The sequence below is a fragment of the Paracoccidioides lutzii genome (assembly GCF_000150705.2).
Source record: "Paracoccidioides lutzii Pb01 unplaced genomic scaffold supercont2.7, whole genome shotgun sequence".
Classification (NCBI taxonomy): domain Eukaryota; kingdom Fungi; phylum Ascomycota; class Eurotiomycetes; order Onygenales; family Ajellomycetaceae; genus Paracoccidioides; species Paracoccidioides lutzii.
In genome coordinates this window covers 176,512-197,671 of record NW_015440953.1, presented here as the reverse complement: position 1 = coordinate 197,671, position 21,160 = coordinate 176,512, and the positions used below count along the sequence as shown (strand labels likewise).

At 47.8% G+C, this 21,160-nt stretch overlaps 7 protein-coding genes across 7 annotated transcripts; 5 read left to right on the top strand and 2 right to left on the bottom strand.

The window, feature by feature from the left end:
• Positions 1-92: 92 nt before the first annotated feature.
• On the top strand, positions 93-889 carry PAAG_03374 (hypothetical protein; the record flags this gene model as incomplete). Its single annotated transcript, XM_015844948.1, has 3 exons — positions 93-110; positions 271-606; positions 713-889. 3 exons carry the CDS (start codon positions 93-95, stop codon positions 887-889), a joined length of 531 nt encoding a protein of 176 aa, XP_015701922.1.
• A 910-nt stretch (positions 890-1,799) lies between these two features.
• Positions 1,800-3,112, bottom strand: PAAG_03373 (phosphoglycerate mutase family protein; the record flags this gene model as incomplete). The annotated part of the gene is made up of 4 exons (XM_015844947.1): positions 1,800-2,216; positions 2,350-2,592; positions 2,668-2,886; positions 3,008-3,112. The coding sequence occupies 4 exons, from the start codon at positions 3,110-3,112 to the stop codon at positions 1,800-1,802; spliced, it is 984 nt and encodes a 327-aa protein (XP_015701921.1).
• Positions 3,113-5,520: 2,408 nt separating this feature from the next.
• PAAG_03372 (hypothetical protein) lies at positions 5,521-6,831 on the top strand (the record flags this gene model as incomplete). The annotated part of the gene is made up of 1 exon (XM_002794781.2): positions 5,521-6,831. One exon carries the CDS (start codon positions 5,521-5,523, stop codon positions 6,829-6,831), a length of 1,311 nt encoding a protein of 436 aa, XP_002794827.2.
• Positions 6,832-8,368: 1,537 nt separating this feature from the next.
• Positions 8,369-8,719, bottom strand: PAAG_03371 (hypothetical protein; the record flags this gene model as incomplete). The annotated part of the gene is made up of 1 exon (XM_015844946.1): positions 8,369-8,719. One exon carries the CDS (start codon positions 8,717-8,719, stop codon positions 8,369-8,371), a length of 351 nt encoding a protein of 116 aa, XP_015701920.1.
• A 1,433-nt stretch (positions 8,720-10,152) lies between these two features.
• On the top strand, positions 10,153-10,392 carry PAAG_11593 (hypothetical protein; the record flags this gene model as incomplete). Its single annotated transcript, XM_015847214.1, has 1 exon — positions 10,153-10,392. The coding sequence occupies one exon, from the start codon at positions 10,153-10,155 to the stop codon at positions 10,390-10,392; it is 240 nt and encodes a 79-aa protein (XP_015703123.1).
• A 1,558-nt stretch (positions 10,393-11,950) lies between these two features.
• Positions 11,951-15,238, top strand: PAAG_03370 (hypothetical protein; the record flags this gene model as incomplete). Its single annotated transcript, XM_015844945.1, has 1 exon — positions 11,951-15,238. One exon carries the CDS (start codon positions 11,951-11,953, stop codon positions 15,236-15,238), a length of 3,288 nt encoding a protein of 1,095 aa, XP_015701919.1.
• A 2,092-nt stretch (positions 15,239-17,330) lies between these two features.
• On the top strand, positions 17,331-20,407 carry PAAG_11592 (hypothetical protein; the record flags this gene model as incomplete). The annotated part of the gene is made up of 3 exons (XM_015847213.1): positions 17,331-17,563; positions 17,657-18,190; positions 18,250-20,407. 3 exons carry the CDS (start codon positions 17,331-17,333, stop codon positions 20,405-20,407), a joined length of 2,925 nt encoding a protein of 974 aa, XP_015703122.1.
• Between the last annotated feature and the right edge of the window lie 753 nt (positions 20,408-21,160).

Sequence of the window (21,160 nt, the reverse complement as noted above, 5' to 3'; positions counted from 1 at the left end):
TTCGTCACCAAAACCATCGTCTACGCCGCAACTCTCTTTGTATTTCTGACCGGTACTCTCCTTTTCTCCTTCCGTTTCTTCCGGTTTTTCCCATGACCACATTGCTAACAGTTATCTAACCCTCCTTCTCCAGCCTCCGTCCTAACGATATCATCCATAATCCAACCACGATGGATAAGTTTTCAAAGAGGCACCGTACGTTCCCACCCCGCACCGCTTTACAACCCTCGCTCTCTCTCCATCACTAACCTCCCACCCCCAACCACCCAGTCAATTGCAATAACCTACGGCCTCCACGTTCGCTGCATAAGCACCCCAGTCCCAACCCCGAGCCCGACTCCCAACTTCGCCCCCGCCTTATACCAAACCACCTGCTCCCGCTTCCCACAGTACGACGACTGCATCGGCACCGACCGCCGCTTCTGCTCCATGTGGCGCACAATTGGCTTCCTGATGTCCTTCGCCGTCCTCCTCGAAGGCATGACCCTGATCACCTACATAATCATCCTGTCCGGCGGGAAGCAGATACGCGAGCGCGGCTGGAGGATTCTGACGTTTTTTTTGGTGCTGGTGGGGCTTGTGCAGTGTTCAGGGATGGCGGTGGCGGTGAGCGGCTTCTTTTTATTTCTATTTCTATTTCTATTTCTATTTTTTTATCTTCAAGGGATTTTTGTTGGGGAAGGAAATTGATACTGATAATGTATATTTGCAGTCATACCTCCACGACAACGACGACCATTTCTACCTCGGTTTCCGCCTCGATGACTCCTTTATCCTCTGCACGGTTAGCTGGTGTCTAGCTCTCTTATGTGCCTTGTCCGTTTATGTTGCTGCTCGTGTCTTGCCGTCTGAAGGGGGGTATGAGTTGATACCTGATCCGGATAATTGATCGGGTGATTCCCCCCCCCCCCCCCCCTTTTTTTTTTTTTTTTTTTTTTTTTTTTATTTATTTGCGCCATTTACCTGTATTTCGTTTTGGGTGGTATGGTTATGATCAGTATGATACTTGAAAGGTCTTCATCTCCTTTGAGAGAGATACGCACACGCATATATATATATATATATATATATATTTAATTATGCAGGCAGCAGTGGATTTCTGTTCCTGCCTGGCATTTTGATTTTGTGGCTGCTGCTAGTTTCTTTACGCATTAAGACTTTGATAGTGTTTTGCGATGTGTAAGTTTGGTGATTATGATTTCTTTTGTATGTTTGAATGAATTGACTTTGAATCAATCATTGAATGCTTTTTGCCGACTTCATTGTCAGTCTGAATATGACAAAGCTTTGTCTCTCACCTTTTTTTTTTTTTTTTAATTCCCAAAATTTTTATAAAAATTTACTCTACATCTTTTGGTTAATGAACAGTGCTTCATATATTGCGCAAACTCACTTCCAACTATCTCTGTGTGGCCCCCCTCTCTTTCTTCATGTATCAATATAATTTTATTTTTAATGTCCATCTAATCCACTTTATGTATGATTGCTGTGCTATTACTCTACTAAAGGCATATATATGTGTATTCAGACAAGAACAGGCGCCGGGTTTCAACGGTGACCTACTTCATCCTCTCCCCTTTTTTCGTATTTCATCGTATAGCTTGATATCAACTTCAAAAGATATAAAGTATACACGTCCCATTTACCATAAACTATGCATATCTTCTTCTATCTATATCCCTCACATATACATATCTATTTCATAACCCTCATAAGAGAACAGATGTGTCTTTAAAAAAAAAAAAAACCAACACCCCTCATAACATCATAAAAACTCGCCCACACCCCCCCCTCTCCCCTCAATTCCTCAAAACCCCCTCCCAACACTCTAGCGCCCTCCTGGGCTCCTCCCCCCTCCCCCTCCCACCCCACGCACCCCCCTTCCTCACCACCCTAACAAAAGCCGGCAGAACCCCCCCCGTCCCCACCGGAAACTCCCTATGCCCCACCACCTCCAATAACGACGTAATCGCCCCCGAATGCGCCGTCAGCGACACATACTCCACACCCTGGCCCCACACCCCCCGCACGACATCATCGAGCAAGTTGCGCAGCCGCACCTTGCGCGCTGCATTCGACTCACGCAGGTCAGGTGTCCAGAGTGGGTCGGTGGGGGCGAAATGCGGTTCGAGGGTGTAGGTTGGGTAGGTGGAGAGGATGTAGGATGTTGGGGAGCGGCGGTCGCAGGTGTGGATTCCTAGGGTTTCGCGGAGGAGCTATATAGCAGGTGGTTAGAGTTGGACGTGGGGGCCTTTTCTTTTTTTTTTTTTTTCTTTCCCTTTTTCTTTTTCTTTTCGTGTGAAAGGTCAGAGTGGTTAGTTAGGGGAAATAACTACGATGGCTACGTACCTCTTTCACGATCGGTTTGAAAGCCCTGCCAGCCGGGAGGGGGAGGTCGCTGAATGTCAGGTTGGCGGTTGCCAGACATCTATCCAGCGGACTTGCGTAGTACAATTGTGGCAGCGGAATATGCTCCTTTATCTGCGCCCTCCATGCGTCACGCGCGACTAGCGCCTGCGCAATGCCTGTTTCTGTCAGATGCGCGTCGGACCAGAAGAGGTTGCCGTCGCCGTCCAGCTTGGACCAGTAGCGCTGTAACTAGGTTGTAAGTCCACCGTGTACTTTGGTGGGAAACATATTAGAGGAAGGGGGGAAGGTAGTGCATACGTCCCACGCCTCAGTCCCGTAGAGTCGCTCCGCGACGTTATGGAATCCCTCGCCATGTCGGCCGAGGTAGAGGAGCTTGAATTCGGTGTCGGGGTCTGCGTGGGCGTTTAGGGAGTGTAGTTTATATGCAAAGCGTTCCCATTGCGTCTTGTTGCGGTGCGGGTCGAAGGAGGCGTCTGTGTCGTAGGGTTGGGTTTTGAGGCCAAATGCACTTGTTGCCTGTTGTTTTTGTGTCCGCCATGTACGGGGTGGTTGGTCAGCTGTGATTGTTTTTCCTTTTGAAATGTATATGTGCATGCACGATTCTTGTTGCATTTGAGGGACTGGGTGGAGGACTCACGTAGTCGAAATCAGCGGGGTCGGTTTCGGGGTCGTCTTGCAGGAAGTAGCCAGGAACGGTGCTGTATTCGAAATGCGGGATGGCCAAGGGATCGTATCCGCCCATGGCGGCGAGGGCGATGAGGATAGTGACAGCGAGGAGGACGGGGCTGGACACGACGGTTAGTTGGATTTATTTTATTTTATTTTATTTTATTTATTTATTTTTCCTTCTCCACCTCTTTTATAACCGTTGCTGAAGCGCATTCTTTCATTTTTTGATGCCGCCAACTTGGCTCTAAAGGGAGGAGATCGACAGTAGTACTTAAATAGAGGCAAGCAGTTGGATCGAGAGAGGTCCCCTTAACTTACATGACAATCTCAATACGGAGAGACTTTTGCAACCTCCTTTTTAATCTCTGCCTTCGTTGCAGACCTTCCGAGAAATGGAACATTTGGCAACGATCTGGGGCGGGGGTGAAGCGGGAAGCCTAATCACGGCCCCACCCCGCAGCTAGCTGGTGCAAGTTGTTCGTGCAGGGCTGGGCTTGGACGTGTGTTGTCTCCTGTTGATTATTTGATTTGAGACAAGCGGACTCTGGCGGGGGGACTCCAGGACGTCATCCAACCACGAACAGGGGAGAGCCTTATCCAGCTGCGGGGGTCCCTGAAACAGTCCAGCTATGATTAGTTACTCCCGAAAATGCAAGCAAATCCAACCTTGAATTGAGATCTATCTCAGTTAACCAGCAGAAGTAACTAACTGGTTGGTTAACTAGTTACCAGATTGCGCGCGATGCTAATAAAGAGCCGGTTTGATAACCTAGCAGCTCTCTATATCCTAGTGGGATGGCTGTTCTTCCTGTCCTAGTTTCCCTCTTTTCCTTCTTTTCGTATGTTGCTTCGCTGCATTCTTCTGCTTCTTCAAACAACTGCAGATATAATCAGTTACATTTCTCGATGAGAGAAGTGCTGTCGTCAGAAATGCATCGTCTCCGGGCCGCAGCTGACTGAACCGCAGTGGTAACTATTCAGTGAACAACGTGAAAAGCCAGCTCTCGGCAACCCTGGACTCTCACATAAATGCTGTCATTCCTCATTCCTCATTCCTCATTCTGGATTCCTTTTCTCCTTTTCACCAACAAACATCTTTCCCCCCTTGATTCATATTTACAACGATTTGCTTTTGGTTGCCTGTTTTCCCTGTTTTATAGCTATCATTGGGAAATTGCCTACCTAGGGCATACCAGATCGGCCTGTTGCTACCACTCACATTGTCGCGTATGTCAAAAACATACAGAGATTCCATTGCGCTGTGGCGCTCTTAAAGGCCAACATGTTGTGAACTCACTTCAGGTCATTCCCCTCTGTCCAGAACCTGTCCTAGGCATCAGCAACTTATTGGGATGTTGTGGGGCATCATCTCAAATATACCCGGCATGGATGGTGCAACCGGGCTGTTGACCTCCGGCAGCGGAGGCATAGAAGGCTCGTATTTTTAAAGGATTACTCTTGTGAAAGGATATGGATATTGAAAGGGGAACCTATGACCAGCTTGACCCAGGTACGGTACCTTTGTCTGTACTTTTGCTCTTACGATCCTTTTTTCTTTTGCTGCCATGCAAACAATAGCAGTCATGCTCTATTCTAAGGTTTCTTGTCTTGTTTTTAAACAACGGTTTCTCTTTTATGGTTTGGGAGTTATTCCGATGACAAAACCTGTTATACCATCCGTGCTTTAGGATGTTCAAACAATCTGGAACTTTGTCGTTCGTTCTTTTTGCTACGGATAGGAGGAGTGAAACGTCTTTGGCCTCTATGTTCCTCCCTCGCGCTGTACATTTTGGGGTTTTCTTTGGCTCCTGTAAATGGATGGATTCCTTTACTTTTTTCTGATATTAGAACTTCCCATGTCTTAGTGCCCTCCTATGTTTTGGAGAATGCCTTTATACATGGCTTCACTCTTAATCCTTGGTTATATTCCCACGCCCATCAGGACGACCCCGAGATATCCTTCAAACTTCCACTTACTGTGCTGTCTTCTGCACTGGCATTCTAGGATGTGCCATAACTCTGGCTTGGGATTCTGAGAGAAGTCTGCTGCCTGCGTTACTCAGAGACTCACCTGGCGCATTCGAATGGGGGGAAGTAGATTCACTACCTCTCCGCGTCATTCCCTGACGGGCACATCATAATAGCCGTCAACTCTTTCGAGAGTGATTCTTCACAAAGTTTTGAGCACAGGAATAGCAAGTTTCCATCACTGGGAGTGTGATCGTGTCTTGAGAATTCCAACACTTATAAGCTTTCCGTTTTCTCTGCTCTTTCGTTCTTACTCTCAACTTCTTCTACTCTCCACCGAACTCTCTTCGGAAGACGTCTTCCTGTACACGGATTCGATTCGATACTAACCTCTTCCCTTGTGTCCACCTTAGCCCTTTCATACCCTGTTTATACCTGAGGTCCTTTAACTCCCTGCTCCTTGTTATCCTGATATAGCTTACAAGGCTCAAAGAGCTAATCCCCTAATAGGAGATGGCAACATCCATGCCAGAGCATTTCCAAACACCAACCCCCTGCCAGTTCAGCGGTGAGGCATGCTCCACTGAGTCAAACCACTATCGTAAAGTGATTTCACATATTTTCGGGAGAAACAAGAAATGTACAGTTGGTATTCCACACTATGTATGGATATACTACTGCCGGAAGCACTACCAACGTGCACGCTACCGGACTGCAGAGTGGCCTTTCCGCCAGTGCGACCTGGCCGTGGACACCATCCAGAACATGCGTGCGTGGGGTGGCGTGGAGAGCTTCAATATACAGCTCCGTCGACGAGAAACCCAACGCACGGGTCTGCAAGCCAACCTGAATGAAGTTGGTGACCAAGTTCAGGGGAAGCAAGACGAGGATGATGATGATGATGATGATGATGATGATGATGACGACCAAGATCAAGTCGACCAGGCTAAAGACGAGGGCATGCCGGATATCAAGACAGAAGAGCAAGAGACTGTTCATACATCTCCAATCCCGAGGTACGGTGGTTTTACCCCAATCAACACCCCTCAGGTCAGCCCTCCAGTGAATAGGGATTCGGATACTGAAGGCTACAATGAGGAGGAGGAACTCCAAGCCACAGCGCAGACCGCGCGAGCAGCACTACTCGTGAGAAAGAAACGCAGTCCAACTATCATCGCGCACCCGGTCCCCGACTGGCTCATCCGTCACGTCGGCAGTAAAAAGACCTTCGACGAGATCCTCGCCGTCCTGCGCAACCTCCGCACCCACCTAACACAAGTGGCCCAGCGAGACCAAATCCCTCACTTTCCAGATATCGAAATCCTGCCAAACCTACATCCCCGTGCTGCCGCAACCCGTCGCCCCATCTGTCGTCGTCCCACTATTCGTCCCCGTCGCGGCTCAGTTGATGCCCCTGGAGCTGCTGTTATCGCTGCCACTACAGCTTCAGCTTCTACTTCCACCGATCCGGACCCTGGCCCTTCGATTTCCACTTGCACCAAACGCATTGTTCCCCGTCTCACCCTTCAACCCCTCACTGCTCTCAGAGAAACAGCCATCGCTCAGAAGACGCCTACCACCGAAGCTCTCTCTAAGACACACCACCGTGCAACTCGACCCAGCGCCAGACCGCCCTCTGGACCCAGTGTTGTCCACGCCAGCACTGAAGTTCGCCATGGTAATGGTGACGACGATGCAAGCAATGATTCCATCAACTTCGCTATTCGTCGCGCGTTTCGTGGAACCAAGATGGCCGGCAATCGGGGTCGGCGGTCCGTGAGGGTTTCCGATCACGGTGCGGTGAAGAAGGTGGAGAAGGGATAAAAGAAGAGCGAACAAACGGGAAATGAGATAACTACCGGTTTCAGATGGTCTGGAGTTGACATGGCTGTATTACCTATAGTACAACAGTGTGAGGAGAGAAGAGTAAGGCGGAAGGTATATTAAACATGTTTGTTTGAGGAATCAGACGGTGCTACTATTCCTCCATTCTCTTTCAGGTGTTAGCAGCTAAATGTGCCCTCATCACTTTTCTGATAAGTTTTCCTTTTCTCATATTTCACCACCACCTATATTCCTTGTTTAATTGGTTTCTTGCCTTTTTTTTTTTTTTTTTTTTTTTTTGCGGGGCTTTAAATTCCCCTTGGTCGTTACCAGTCAGCCTCAAAGTTTGCTTTCTTTTGTGTTTTCTTTATCCATGATACCCCTGACCACAGACACACACACACACACACACACACATACACACACACACTTCCACGTTTGCGGCGTCTGTGTTCGGGCCTTTTGATGTGTGTCGCCTAGTGGGAGATTAGTTATATGATCCGATATCATTGACCATATTCCCACTATTTGGTTTTCCCGTTTGCTTTACATTCATTTCAGGTTATGGTTATGTTACTGATCCATCTTGTTGGTCCTTGTCACTTCCACAACTTCTACTATTTTCTTCCAACTTCCTATCTTGGGCGATATTGATAATCCATTTGTATTCCATTGGATTTTGCTGTGAGGTAACTACATCATTGCTTTATTTTTAGCAGCACTCAGCGTGTGGTATACTAGTACTGTTCCCATGATATATCCCTCATATGCATTCAGCAGAAAGGTCTACGCCTTTTATTTTCCTTTATTTCAATTGCCTCAAAATATGCAGATGCGCTTCTCTGGCTTTTTTTTTTGGTTCTCTTGTGATGCTTTTTGTGTCTTCAAATCACAGTGTTTTGACTTTTCTTAGCGCCCAGCCCTTTCTATCCTTGGATGTGTTTTAGTTATATCTGAAAGAGAGGCTTTATTCATTCTCCTTGTATTTACTTAAAAGTTAGTAGATACTTGAGTGAATTATTTAATTTAAGTATAATTAAATTTAAATAAAGGATAGCGTTCAGGAGCTCATATATAACTAGAGGAAAACAAGTAACAAGGACTTAGGGTTTTAAACGTTGGGTTCTTAATTTGGAAGGGCGCTGCTCTCTGATGTGTCCTGAAGGTCATGGAGGGATGATAGTTCTCTCAGGAAAACCCAAAAATCGAATCAGGATCCGCCTTAAAAGGTTGGATCGACAAACAGGATCACAAACCGGGATGTAATTAGAGCTCCAATGCAGTGTGTTGCATGTTTTTGCATTTGAAAGGGAGGACAAGGACACTGCGCAGCTAGGTGAGAACTGAATGATCTTGAAAATGTCTTGTGTATGGGATGAGTGAAGCTTTAATTACTAATACTTTCTTTCTGGAATACAATGCTATTTATTCTTCTGTTCATGGCCTCATCTACCCTCATTAAGGTATGGCACTGATATTCAAATTACTGCACCGCACCGTGTGAGGTTAAACGCTGGTTGTTGGCCCACGTCCTCATTTAGGGAATAGTCCTCATATTGCCGTACACTCGGAGCTTGAGCCAATGATCACTGGCTTCTGGAATATTGTGTCGCATCAGCAACCGGCGTGTCAAATTGCTGCATGCTAATACCCCGGCATATTGTGTTACATCAGCACCCGGCGCGTTGACCTGTTGCATGCCGTAGAGTTGCGTATCAACGAACGGGTTCTGCGAGTTTTGCGCGTTTGACCTCCTTCTCTCTGATGCAAAATGTGGAGCTACGAACTGACTCCCACTCTCTATGGAAGGCATTCTCGGTAACGTATTCCCTGTTTCTGGCCCACCTGATTCCACTCCGGTTATGCTGGTTTGTTTCGCACGTGCCATACAAATTTAGTGTCGAGGGAATCCATGTCGTATTGTTTTGATATGGGCTTGGTGCGGGTAAGCTTGTAATAGTTGAGGTGCTTATTCCAATCTGAAATTTGTCAGATAACCCTTGATGGTTATTGATATTCTTTTCGAAATTTTTCGAAGAGTTAACAGATCCAAGTTGTGCTTTGTGGCCCTGTGTGCGCCTTTCTTTTTCTTTTCTTTTTCTTCTCTTTCATTTTTTTTCTTATCTTCCTTCCTTCCTTTCTTTTCTTCTTCTTCTTTTCTTTTCTTTTTTTTCCCCTGGGAGGCAGTTTCAAGGAGGATACGGCCCGGATTTGCTTTCCATTCCAGCTACCAACTTGTGGTGAGTTCGTGGGTCGAGTTTGAGGCGATAAAGGGCGGACATATTCCTCACGGATTTGCATATATGCCATTGATAGTGAATCCTGCATAGAGGAAGCGTGCAAATGTTCTTTGTATGCACTCAGCGCTCTGTTTTCAATCGATATCCATTTTCTCCGCCCAAACCTAAGGTGATCTGCTTAGCTGGAAGAAGTTGCTCTCTTTTATCAGCATAACTAACCTTAGCACTGCAATGGATTCCAGCGAATGAGGAATGCAGCGGGGCTTGATTTAAGCCCTTTTTGCCCCTGGAGTAATGTGTATGTAGCCTCAGGTGGTGTTTTTGGGTCTCTTCCTTCGGGAGCTGACACAATCTTTTCCGTGACACTGCTAGAACCCTTGAGAGTATCTTTGTGGGCTTCTGAGGTTCAATGAATTCCTGATGGTTCTTTTTGTACTTCGAATCCTGGGTTCTCACTCCTTCGGTCAATTCGAAAATTTTGATGGAATGACTACGCGCCGTATAAAGTTGACATACTGAATCTGCTGGTAATCATAAAAGCAGAATTCGATAGGCCCATGCCAGCCAGAAAATTCTATTGCTTTTAGGTCAAAAAACTGCCTAGGTTCTGATATTCAAAGCACTGCCAATTCTTTGAGCACCTCTGACTTTTTATCGTCAAGCTCCTACTTCTCAGTTATGGTGGCAAGTGAGGAAATCTATTCATCAGATAAGGCTTGACCCTTTGACCCTTTGATGTGAAGCTGTGAAAGAATTTTCATATCTTGTGACCTGGTGTGAGTTCTGGTGCTGATTGCTGCAACAAAAGCTCTGCATCATCCGGAGAATCGCATATGGTCTTCAGAAAATTTCCAATGTCCTAGATATTCATTTCTAGATTACTAGCAAATTAGTGGTAATTCGCTTCCACTAGAAGATCTTGGAGCTCGAACCGTTCTGATAGTTATGACCTGGATGGCCTGTAACAGCCAACGACCCTAGTGAATCAGAATCCTATATTCCCTAGGCGTTTTGCCCGCCGTGAAGCTGACCGGACCTGCCAAAACTCTAGGAGATATTACTATAGTGATTCCTAGTGAAGATGTCACTACCCGAAGAAGCGGCGGAAACTGGGGACCTAGTCAGATCTAGGATTATTCTTTGCCAATCAAGGGATTGGGATGCCTGGGTTAGTGACCCAGGTGAAGTCAGTAGCTCACGATCACAAGGTGCTTCCCTAAATCCCTCGAGTGCTCCATCGCTGAAGTTGGATGGAGAGAGGAAATTCCTCAGGCAACTGCCCTGCAAATCTGTTGAAATGGAACATTCCAAAGGCAACTGAAATTGGAAAAATGCAGAAAAAGAACAAGAAGGAAAACACTTTTTTTTGAAAATTTATCATTCATGATTTTACCTCCAATTTTCTTCAAAGAGAAATGGCAAAGACCAAAAGAAAAGGAGAAGAAAAGGAAGGAATATAGAGAGAGCTGACTGTACAGGAAAAAGAAAATAGCATCTCACAATTTCACAACTGCTGATTGTCACATCAACACTATTCTCTGTCAATGCTATGAATGAGTATCTTCATCATAACTATAACACTGATCCTGATCCAAGTTTTGAATTCTATGTTGAAGTGATGTGATGAGGATCAGCATGCCAATAAGTGGCGATTGACCCAATATAAAGAGCACGGAATCAGGAATCCGTCGTATACCAAGTTGTAACAAGAGTTTGCATGAAACAGGTTCCGATGATTGGAGGGGATTGCAATGGTCGACTGCTATTCGCCAAACATTCGACCCTCAATGGAGGGCAAGATATGAATGGGGGCCAGAATATCCGCACGGAAAAACACGTGTAAACGGCTCTTGGATTTCGAAGGAAGAGTTTTGAGAACTGATTTCTGGTGTACAACAAAATCAGAGGTGTGAAGGAAATGGGCCTTTGCTTTCGCACAATCATCAAGATGACGGAACTTCGGGGACTCGAGCAGCTACATTAGCTACCTGTACATACAACGGCTGATACAGAATTTAAACCTTGCTTGAAGAGCAGTGGCTTGGCTTGATGAGAACCTTTCCCGGTCATATGGAATTTCAGCACCCCAATTATATCCACAGTTGCAGCAACCAAAGGGGAATCGCGGGGCTCTGCCGTGGGCTGTGAGCAAGTCCCATGATGGCACTGGTTCGGAGGACAAAGTAAGTTCCTGACTTGAATCCTGACTCCTTTTAAAGTCCAGTTTTAAAACAATGAAGCAAAGTGGAACGTTTGAGGCCAAAAAGGTGTGCTTAGTCAGGGCTGACTGAGCAGCTGAAGTCCCTAACTACGTAAAATCAAACGTACCAATATTCAACAACAGACAACGTCGAGCTCAATCAATACAACATCAAAGCATTGCAATGATCGATGTGGTTGATGGTTAGTGGTTCTTTGGGGGATTGAGTGCTTGCTGCAAGATCGTATTTTATCTGCGATTCTTCCTCAGTTCATCTCGATTGTATTCTTTATCCCTGACATGGAGCCTCTGGAGCTGCATTCAGAGGTAGCACCCAGGGCACACCCACAACCTAATCATAACAAAGTCTCTGCCATCTTGACAGTTATAGTTTGATCTGTTCTCTAGGTGATGAGGCTGAGTTACGCAGCCTTATGAAAGAATCATTCTTTCTTGTGTTTTTGTGTTGAGCAAACTTTTGATTGTGTCTGATGTTGTTTTCTTGTTTCTTCCGTTTCTTTTCTTAAAAAGACCTACCTAAACTCGCAGAAATACAAAGAAGATTGTTTTTTGGTCTCAGGAAGCCCTTATTTTGGTATTCTTCTTCTTCTTCTTCTTCTTCTTCTTCTTCTTCTTTTCCATTTTCTTTTTTATTTTCATTTTCAATTTTTTAGTTCAAATGGCTTCTTTCTACTCGCGGCCTCGAACGTCTGCAATTCCAATCATAGACCCGTCTGGCCAGCAAGTCTCCGTTCAGGGCTTGAATCGCACTTCTTCTGCAAATATATCGCAAAATCAGTCAAGAGCACAGACAAATGGTGTTCAACCTGCTGTATCTAGTAGCTCACCAGGCCAACATCCTTCGATTCAGGCTTATTCAGCTAGTTATGGAGCCCCAGGAATAAGTTCAAGAGTTCAAAACAGCCGCCTTGGGTTCCAGGGATATCAACTGGGTTATCATCTTGAGCGAAGGAGGGAGACATTCACGGAAGAACCCCACCAATTGTCCCATAACCCACACTTCCCTGCATCGCCAAGTCATAGACCCATGTACGATGGCACCAACCAACCAGGCGGTCGTTCGATACCCTGGAAACCAGATGTATATGCCAGTAGTTACGTTCCATCGCATCTTCTCGCCATTAATCGATCACCAGCGGTGGACAGGTATAGCACTCTCCTGAAGACCATCGATTTCTCGAGCTACGTTACTAAGTTTTCAGGGTCGTCCTTTCTGGAGCCCTTGCCTGTTGAAAATTTACCCGCACTAAAGGATGTTCCGGTCTCGATATCCCGTCACACCAAGAATTTGACGCCAGCCTCCTATCTTTATTACTTCGATGAATGCCTTCTCCTGGAAGGGATGAACTATTCTCAGGAGCTAGGGAAATACAACCTCTATAACGCTTTACTGACTCCAACCGATGGCAGACAGAATCTTTATAGCTTGCATGTCCCGGGTCTTAAAGATGGTGCTCCAACAGTTGGGCTAGGAGATATCGTACTGGTTCGACAGATATTACCATTTCCGCAGCTCGCCCAGCAAGGAAGCGAATGGCTGAGCCATAACAACACGAACCTCACAGGTTCCATTGCACCAGGATTTTCGGGCCATCAACTTCACGCCGTTGTATGGGGGATATCTATGGCGAAGGAAATGCTCATACTCCGAATCGATCATCTTTTGCCATCATCTCGCCTCTGCAATAGCCAATTTACAGTCCGGCCTGATCTGTTTGTGCCTCTCTGGAGAGCAGTTGTTGATGTTACCGATGGCCGGCCGTGGCATCATGAAGATGTCAAAAACGAGCTTGCGGGGTCACTTGAGAACAAAGAAAATTGGCTGCGGCACATGCTATTCCCAGAACCTAAGGATGCTGCATTGCAAACAAAACTTCCAAAGGGGTCATTCGAACACGAGTGGGTGGATAGAGATCTTAATTACGAACAGATGAAGGCAGTCGATTCTATCATAACTCGCAATTTTGGTACTATTCCCTTCCTGATATCCGGAGTGCCTGGGTCCGGTAAAACGAAAACTGTGGTTGAATGCACTCTACAACTCCTGCGCCAACAAGATAGAGTACAACATCATATTTTACTCTGTGCGCCATCCAACCCAGCGGCAGACACGCTCGCAATACGTCTAGCTCAGCATTTACAGCCTTGCGACTTATTCAGATTAAATGGGTGGTCACGGACGTTTGCGGAAGTCCCCGACAAGCTGTTGCCATACACCCATACAGAGTTCGACCTCTTTTCACTCCCAGATTTTAAGACGATGATGAACTACAAGGTAGTCGTAACGACCTGCCAGGAAGCACACATGCTTGTTAGGGCTCGGTTGACCAATCAAGACCTAATGAAATTGGGATACGAGATGTTTAGTGCTATTTGCCCAGGGACAAAACCAAGGCCACAGGAAATGCTTCACTGGACTGCCCTTATTGTGGACGAGGCGGCGCAAGCTACAGAACCAATGGTCTGCGTTCCACTAACGGTAGTTGCGACACCGTTATGTATCAGGGAGCCCATTGGCGGGACTAGACCAAGGTCTTCTTTGCCACTATTCGTCATGGCAGGGGATGAGCACCAGTTAGGCCCCCGAGTTTCAAACACCAACACAGCACTATCAGTGTCTCTATTCGAGAGACTCCTTTCACGCCCAGTTTTTGCCGACCATCCTCTTTCCCGCCGAAATGCTGGACCCTATAAGAAACTGACACAGGATATGCTCCCAATGCCACGACCGGCCTTTACAAACCTTGCCCGCAATTACCGCTCTCACACTTCTATACTCGCCATGCCATCCGTCCTATTTTACAGCGACACACTCATCCCATCCGCCACCCCGGCCCACCCAGACGGACCGGTCCCATCCTGGCCAGGCTGGAAAGCCCCACACCGCTGGCCCATCCTCTTCGCCTGCAACACCTCTCCCGACGACGTCGAAGAAGTCATCCGAAACCCCGTAGGCAGCGGCCTATTTAATGCTGGCGAGGCCCTCAAAGCTTTACATTTTGCACAGTCCCTCCTCGCCCACTCCGCCAGCCTAACCTACCACACCAAACCCCAAAAGTCCAGATCCAAGTCCAACAGCACCCACCAAAAACCACTAGCCCTTTCAACAACCTCTGCCCGCCCAATCACCGAGCAAGAAATTGCCGTAATAACACCCTTCCTCACGCAGGTGACGCATCTCCGCCGCCTCTTCCGCCAGCACAACCTGCACTCCGTCAATATCGGTCCCGTCGAGGCATTCCAGGGCCTCGAATCGCGCTTCTTGATAATTTGCACAACACGCACGAGGGCTGAGATGCGTTTTATCGAGCAGGACCAGTCGTTGGGCTTGGGATTGGTGGGGGAACGAAGGCGATTCAACATGGCCATGACACGGGCGAAGGAGGGATTGATCGTCATTGGAAATCCGGATGTGTTGGTTGGTGTTTCTAAGGATGAGACGTGGAGGGAATTTTTGAACTTCTGTGCGCGCAATAAGTGTTGGGAGATTGATGGACGGAGCGAGGAGGCGAGGAAGAGTACGCAGGCGTGGGCCGATAGGTTGGCTGGGAATCATCAACGTGGTGGAGGTGGACAGAATGGAGTTGATATTAATGGTAATGGTGATGGTGGGGCTGGCGGGGAGGGTGGGGAGGATGATATTAGACTCGAGGGGTACGTGAGTCGTTTGGAGCGGGGGTTGATTTACGCGGAGAATGCGGAGGGCGACGACGATGATGATGCTGATGATGGCGATGATGATGATGAGGGTGGTTCTGATTCTGGGCGGGTGGATGGGGAGGCTTTAGGGAATGGAGCTAACGGTGGTGTTGGGCCGAGAAGGGGGAAGAAGAAAAGGAATAGTCGGCTGGGTAAAGAACGTAGTGCGCATGATGACTATGATGCGGCTATGTGGACAGCTGGGATTGCGGCGGAGGAGGTGTTGAGGGGTTCACTGGATGATTGAGTTGCGGTGTCATGCTTTTTGTCTCACCCTTTACTCACTTTTTGTTTTTGTTTTTGTCTTCTATTTCTTGCTACGGACGGAGGACATTTGAGCAATTACGAGGCCGGGGGTTGGCTTTCTCTGCTTTTCATTTCTTGTTTCGCTTTCTGTTTCTATCCTTTTCTTCCTTTGCTTTCCTCTCATTCCTTCCTACCGTTCCGTTTCTGATATTTGCAGATGATCACAATGTGGACCGACATCAGTACGATAGCCACAGGAAGCTGCATTTATTAGCCTAGCTAACTCGCCCCAGCCCTATCGCAAACCTTGTCAAGGGGTAGGGCAAAGCTCAAGACCGCTGAGGGAGGGATGCAGGAAAAACGAGCAATCAAACCCTCAAAAAATCTAGAAAAAGCCACCGAAAAAGAAAAAGAAAAAAAATTAAAAAAATTAAAAAAATATATAAGAAAATTATATAGAGAAAAGACCAATACAAAAAAAAAAAAAAAAAATGAAAAGGGTGACAAAACTGCAGACAACATGTGCATTGAGGAAGAGAATGCAACATCCGTGTTATTAGGAAGCTATGCATATAGCTATAGCTTGTAAAAAGACGCATTGCTGACTGAGCTACGTAGACTGGAGCAAAATTGCCATTCTCCGCCTCGGAAGAAGGGAGAGTAACTGTGCTATCTGCCAATAAACGCGGGGAGTGGGCGGTAGATGAATGCCTCCTGCATCACCACGCATCAGATAGAGGGGAACTGCCACGATCCAATAGAGTCAAGGACATGCTGTTACTAACTTACTACAGAGTAAGTGTAACTTCCCCCTTGCAGAATGAATAAGATATTGAATGTGGTAGTAACGATGTTGAAGAGTAGAATTCAGATCTGAAACTGATTGAATACTGGACATACTCATAAACACAGACATTGATATCCCCGTATTGCTCGATTGTGCTCGATGTTGAAAGGTTGACGTTTGGATGACTCCGGACCCACGTTATTCCCGATCCGGCGAGCGCTAACCCATAACGGGCCCGGACTAACCATGCTCCGGGGCTCCAATGAGGTTCAACGGAGTGATGACTCAGCCAGGGGGCTGGGAGCTCCGAGGGATTTCAGATAACAACCCCAACGACGAACAAAACGACATTCATTCATCTCCATACTCAAAACTCCAGCAATTACATGTACAACATCGACTCTGTGCAGGCCAAACCTGCAGGTGGAGGATAAAAGCAGATCCATGGCAATCTTGCTTCGTTAGCCGTTGGCAGCAACTTGCCAGCAACTTGCAGGGAACACCAACCCACAATCAAGGAACATTGGAACCCTTGGAATTCCTCCTGGCTTTCTCCTCGACTTGCCCCCTTCCAGCCAATCCGCAGCTGTATCTGCCGCAATCCTCCTCGCCTAGGACGCCAACCCGCCCTGCTAAATAACGTCTCTAACAGTTCTGCTCCACTCTTTGGCTTCTTGAGCCCCGCCAGCGTCATTCCCAGCCTCTTTTGCCTCTCAACCGCGCAAACCAAAACACTAGGACAAGCAAGAGAATAAATTAAATAATCAACGCTTCGCTCCTCGCATATGGACAGCAGTCATTCTCCCCAAATCCTTATTCTTTATAATCACTCATTCTTACGAGGATTGGTTTCCTTTGAACCACCCTAGTCGCTCGCTCACTCACTCACTCACTCTCTCTCTCTCTCTGTCTGTCTCTCTCTCTCTCACCAGCCTTAAGCAGACAACGCTTTCTCTCATTCTAACCGGCTTACGTTACTTATCCACTCATTGGACCTCATTGGACACTTACATAACTGCATTCGCGCTCCCTGTCATCATTGGCCCTGGCTGTGTAGCTACCCTCCGTCTTCCCATTTATTGTCCGAAAGACGCATGCAGGAACAACGGGTGCAGTTAACCACCATATTGTCTATTCCATTTTTGCTAACATAACATTCGCTCGTTCCCACATTTGTACAACCGTTTTTTCGAAAAAGAAGACTATCTTTTCTATAAGCCAATTTCGCTATCTTCATAAAGCTGAAAAGGAACCTGACATTACCAGCCCTTCTGAAACTTTTGCTGCATAGCATTCACCTGCCATCATGGTCGCCAAACTGACAAAGGTGTCCCAGCTGCCACAGCATACAGCTGGCATCTTTGCGGATATGTCTATAGACGGTCCACCCATAGGGACACTGGTTGCCATTATCGACCGGGCGAAAAACCTGCCCAATAGGAAAACCATGGGCAAGCAGAATCCGTACTGTGCCGCGCGGCTGGGGAAGGAGGCAAAGAAGACGGAAACGGATATGCGGGGTGGCCAGAGGCCAAAGTGGTAAGCAAATGGAATGATCTCATCTGAATTGCTTTCGTTTGATTTAATTCATGTTATCCAATTTATAACGATGCTTGTTTCTTTTACGTCTAGGGATCAAGAGTTGCGGTTCACAGTGCACGAATCGCCCGATTACTATCAATTAAAAGTATCCGTCTTCAACGACGATAAGAAGACTGACCTGATCGGTGAAACTACTATCGATCTCAAGAATGTTGTGGTTCCAGGTGGTGGGCAGAATGACCTCTGGCATGGATTGCAGTGCAAGGGGAAATATGCTGGGGATATCAGGATCGAGTTGACCTACTATGACACCCGACCTAAGGATGAGGCGGTAATCGAGCGGAGAAAGGAAGCGGAGAAAGTAGAGACAAGAGCAGAGACGGTACAGTCAGGACTCTCCGGTCCTCGCCAAGCAAAGCCCTCGAAACGAAGACCTCTGCCCGCGGATCCCACCGGCTCGTCTCCTTCCCGTCCACCGTCGTCTGATCGTGTTGTTCCTCCCCCTTCAGCTTTACGGGAGAACCATTCTACACCTACTCGACAAACAATACAAGAACCACCTCCCCAGTCAACGCCTCCTTCTCAATCCCAGCGAGCCTACGAAACGCCCGATGATTTCCCAACGTCAATGGGGTCCCACACCCCCCAAAATTACCTCGAAACACTCGACCCCTACACATCAGTCCTATCAAAATTCCTCCCCTCGAGAAATTCAAGAGCTGCCGGTCGATCAGTACGGTCGTCGTTCCCAGCATCCCATCACTTCTCGAGAAATGGCCTACCCCCAAGTACCAGAATATTCCCCACAATACTCACCACCAGTCACTCGACCATAGCCCGCTACATAACATAGGTCAAAATGTCTACGACTATCCCCTGGAGCCAACCCCAATCCCTCCACCCCGAGACTGCTACCAGACCCCACCACGACAAACGACCTATTCCATGCAAACACCAGACCGCTACAATACCTCCCCTTCCTACCCTCCACCATCTCGAGGCTCTTCCTACGCAGCCACAGACTCACCACAAACACAGCAATCCCCGGAGCCCCCAATCAATGCCAGCCCAAACGATCGACGGAGCCACTACCACCGCTACAGCACCTCGCACGCCAACAACGATGTCTTCCGCGACAGCCCGCTCCGTCATTCCTTGAATAACCCTGACTTCCCGCCGCGCCATGAATACATGCAGCCGCACTTACAGAATGAGGAGGAAGAGGGACCACCGCCCCCACCGCCTGTTCATCGGCAGATTTTCCACCCACAACAACATTTACAACAACTTCCTACATCAATACCAGCGAAACCGCCACTGTCGTCGGCACCGGCAGACTACGGTCACAATCAAAATGCCTTGGGACCAATACCCATGCCGGAACCGCTGAGTATAGGACCCGGGCGAACGTCGCCACTGCCCATGCCTGTTGGTGAGCAAGGGCAGCAATATATCGCGTACTCATCAAGCTATCACAGCCAGAATCTGAGCTTCTCGTCGGTAGATAGGGAGCCGGTATCGGCGTATTCATCGTCTCCTACTCCTTCATACATGAATGCACATGCAAATACAAATGTAAACAGTTATGCTCGAGACAGGATGGCAGCAGCCCCCGTCCAAGAACAACCCGGCACGTCGGATGGAGATATAAAAGTTATGGCCAGTGTACCGTCAGCATTAGTACCAGGATATAAAGCGGCTGTTCCTGAAGAAGCTGAGCGAAGCATGATATATCACAATAACAGCTATGTCTCACCACCCCCCCAGCCACAGCTGCACCAACAACCACCATCCCCGCAGCCGCACCAACAACCACCATCCCCACAACCGCAACCACAACCACAAACCCGTCCCCACCCCCAACCCTCCCGCACATCCCCTCGCCCTCCGGATCTCCGCTCCATCCCCGCCCGCAAATCTGTCTCTCCGCACCCCCACCAACCACCAGCACTACGCGACCCCACAAACCCAAGCCTACCCGGCGTCCCCTTTTCCCCTGACAGTTACAACGCCCTAAACCCCTCCGTCTCCACTGCCTTCACCACCAGCATATCTTCCTCCATCCCAACATACCAAGAATCCGCCCTTGAAGCCGACCGCCAGCGCGAGGTGGATAAACTCCGCGACCTGGGTCCGATAATCGGCGATGACGGCCGCGTTATTGATCCTTCGGATCATTTGCCGACAGATACGTGGGCGCCAGAGCCGGAGAGGAAGTTTGCTACTGTTTCGGGGAGTGGTGGAGCAGGGGTAGGGAAGAGGGCGGAGGTTGTGGTGCGGTTTAAGCATGCTGGTCAGAGAGATGGTGCTAGTGCTGGTAGTGGGGGGAGGGGGAGGGCGGTATCTATGATTGGCGTTAATGGTAGTGTTGGGGAAGGGAACCGGCATACGCGCGCGAAGTTGCAGAAACGGGAGACGCTGCAGCCGGCACCAGTCAGTACCACTTCTAGGCCGCAGTCATATGTACACGTACAGCACAGCCATGATACCACACCATCCCCGCGCGCCAACGGCATCATCACCAATAATAATACCACCCCCCTCCGCTCCCATGATCCATACGGCTACAACGGCACCCCCACCGCCTCTACCAGCACACACAGTCCTAACATACGAACCTCCCCGTCCCCCTCCAGCTTCTATAAACCTTCTCTAACCGGCCCGCCGATCCCGGCGAAAGTCCCCGTGCAACCGTCTGCTTCGTACGGCGGTGGGGAGATGGATGCATTTAGCGAGGAGTTGAGGAGGATTGATATTGGGGTGGGATCTGGTGGATGTGTAGGTGGAGGTGGGAGGAGAGGGAGGGTGTCGTATGTCGGGACGGGGGGGAGGGAGGGTTGAGGTGTTAGTTGGTGGATGTGTATGGTTTTTTTTTTTTTTTTTTTTTTTTTTTCCCGGTTTTGTTTTGTTTTGTTTTGTTTTGTTTTTCTCTTTTCTTCGTGGAGGGGTTGGGTGTTGGGTTGTTCTACTGAATGGGACGGGTTAGGATTCTTTGCGATGGGTGTATGTTCCTCGTATGAGTTTTGGTTGATGGATATTACGCTTATTTTACTTCTATTTTGCCTCCTTTCTCCCTTCCTTTAAGTATATACACCGGGAAGGGAGAGTGGGAGTGGACGGACGATAGGCGTATTTTACTTTTATCTCTTTCGTTTTACTGTCCCGCCTACGTGACGGGTGGATTAGAATAATAGAGTAGAAACTTTTATTAGATGTGCTTTCAAAGAAATGAAGTTTTCTTTCGGTTTTGAGGTGTTTTGTGAATCTCTCGCCTTGATGCTGCTGCTTATGTATGTATGAACGTAACGACTCGCATACGGAAAATAATTAGATCTCTATTGTTCGATTCCGCGTTGACACCACCACATCAGGATTGACGGTGTCGTTTGTTTGGAAGGCATATTACGATGATGAGAGATAGAAATGCTAGTGAAAGACCCCCATAACCCACAACTTTTTTGATATTCAATCTGTTGGAATTTATATGCTTTATATATCTCGTCGATATTTACCGTACTCTCTCTGCTGATTTACCCCTGAAAACCCGCTGTGAAACGTCCATTGGGCGGCGTGGGCGGAACAACGTTCACCCGC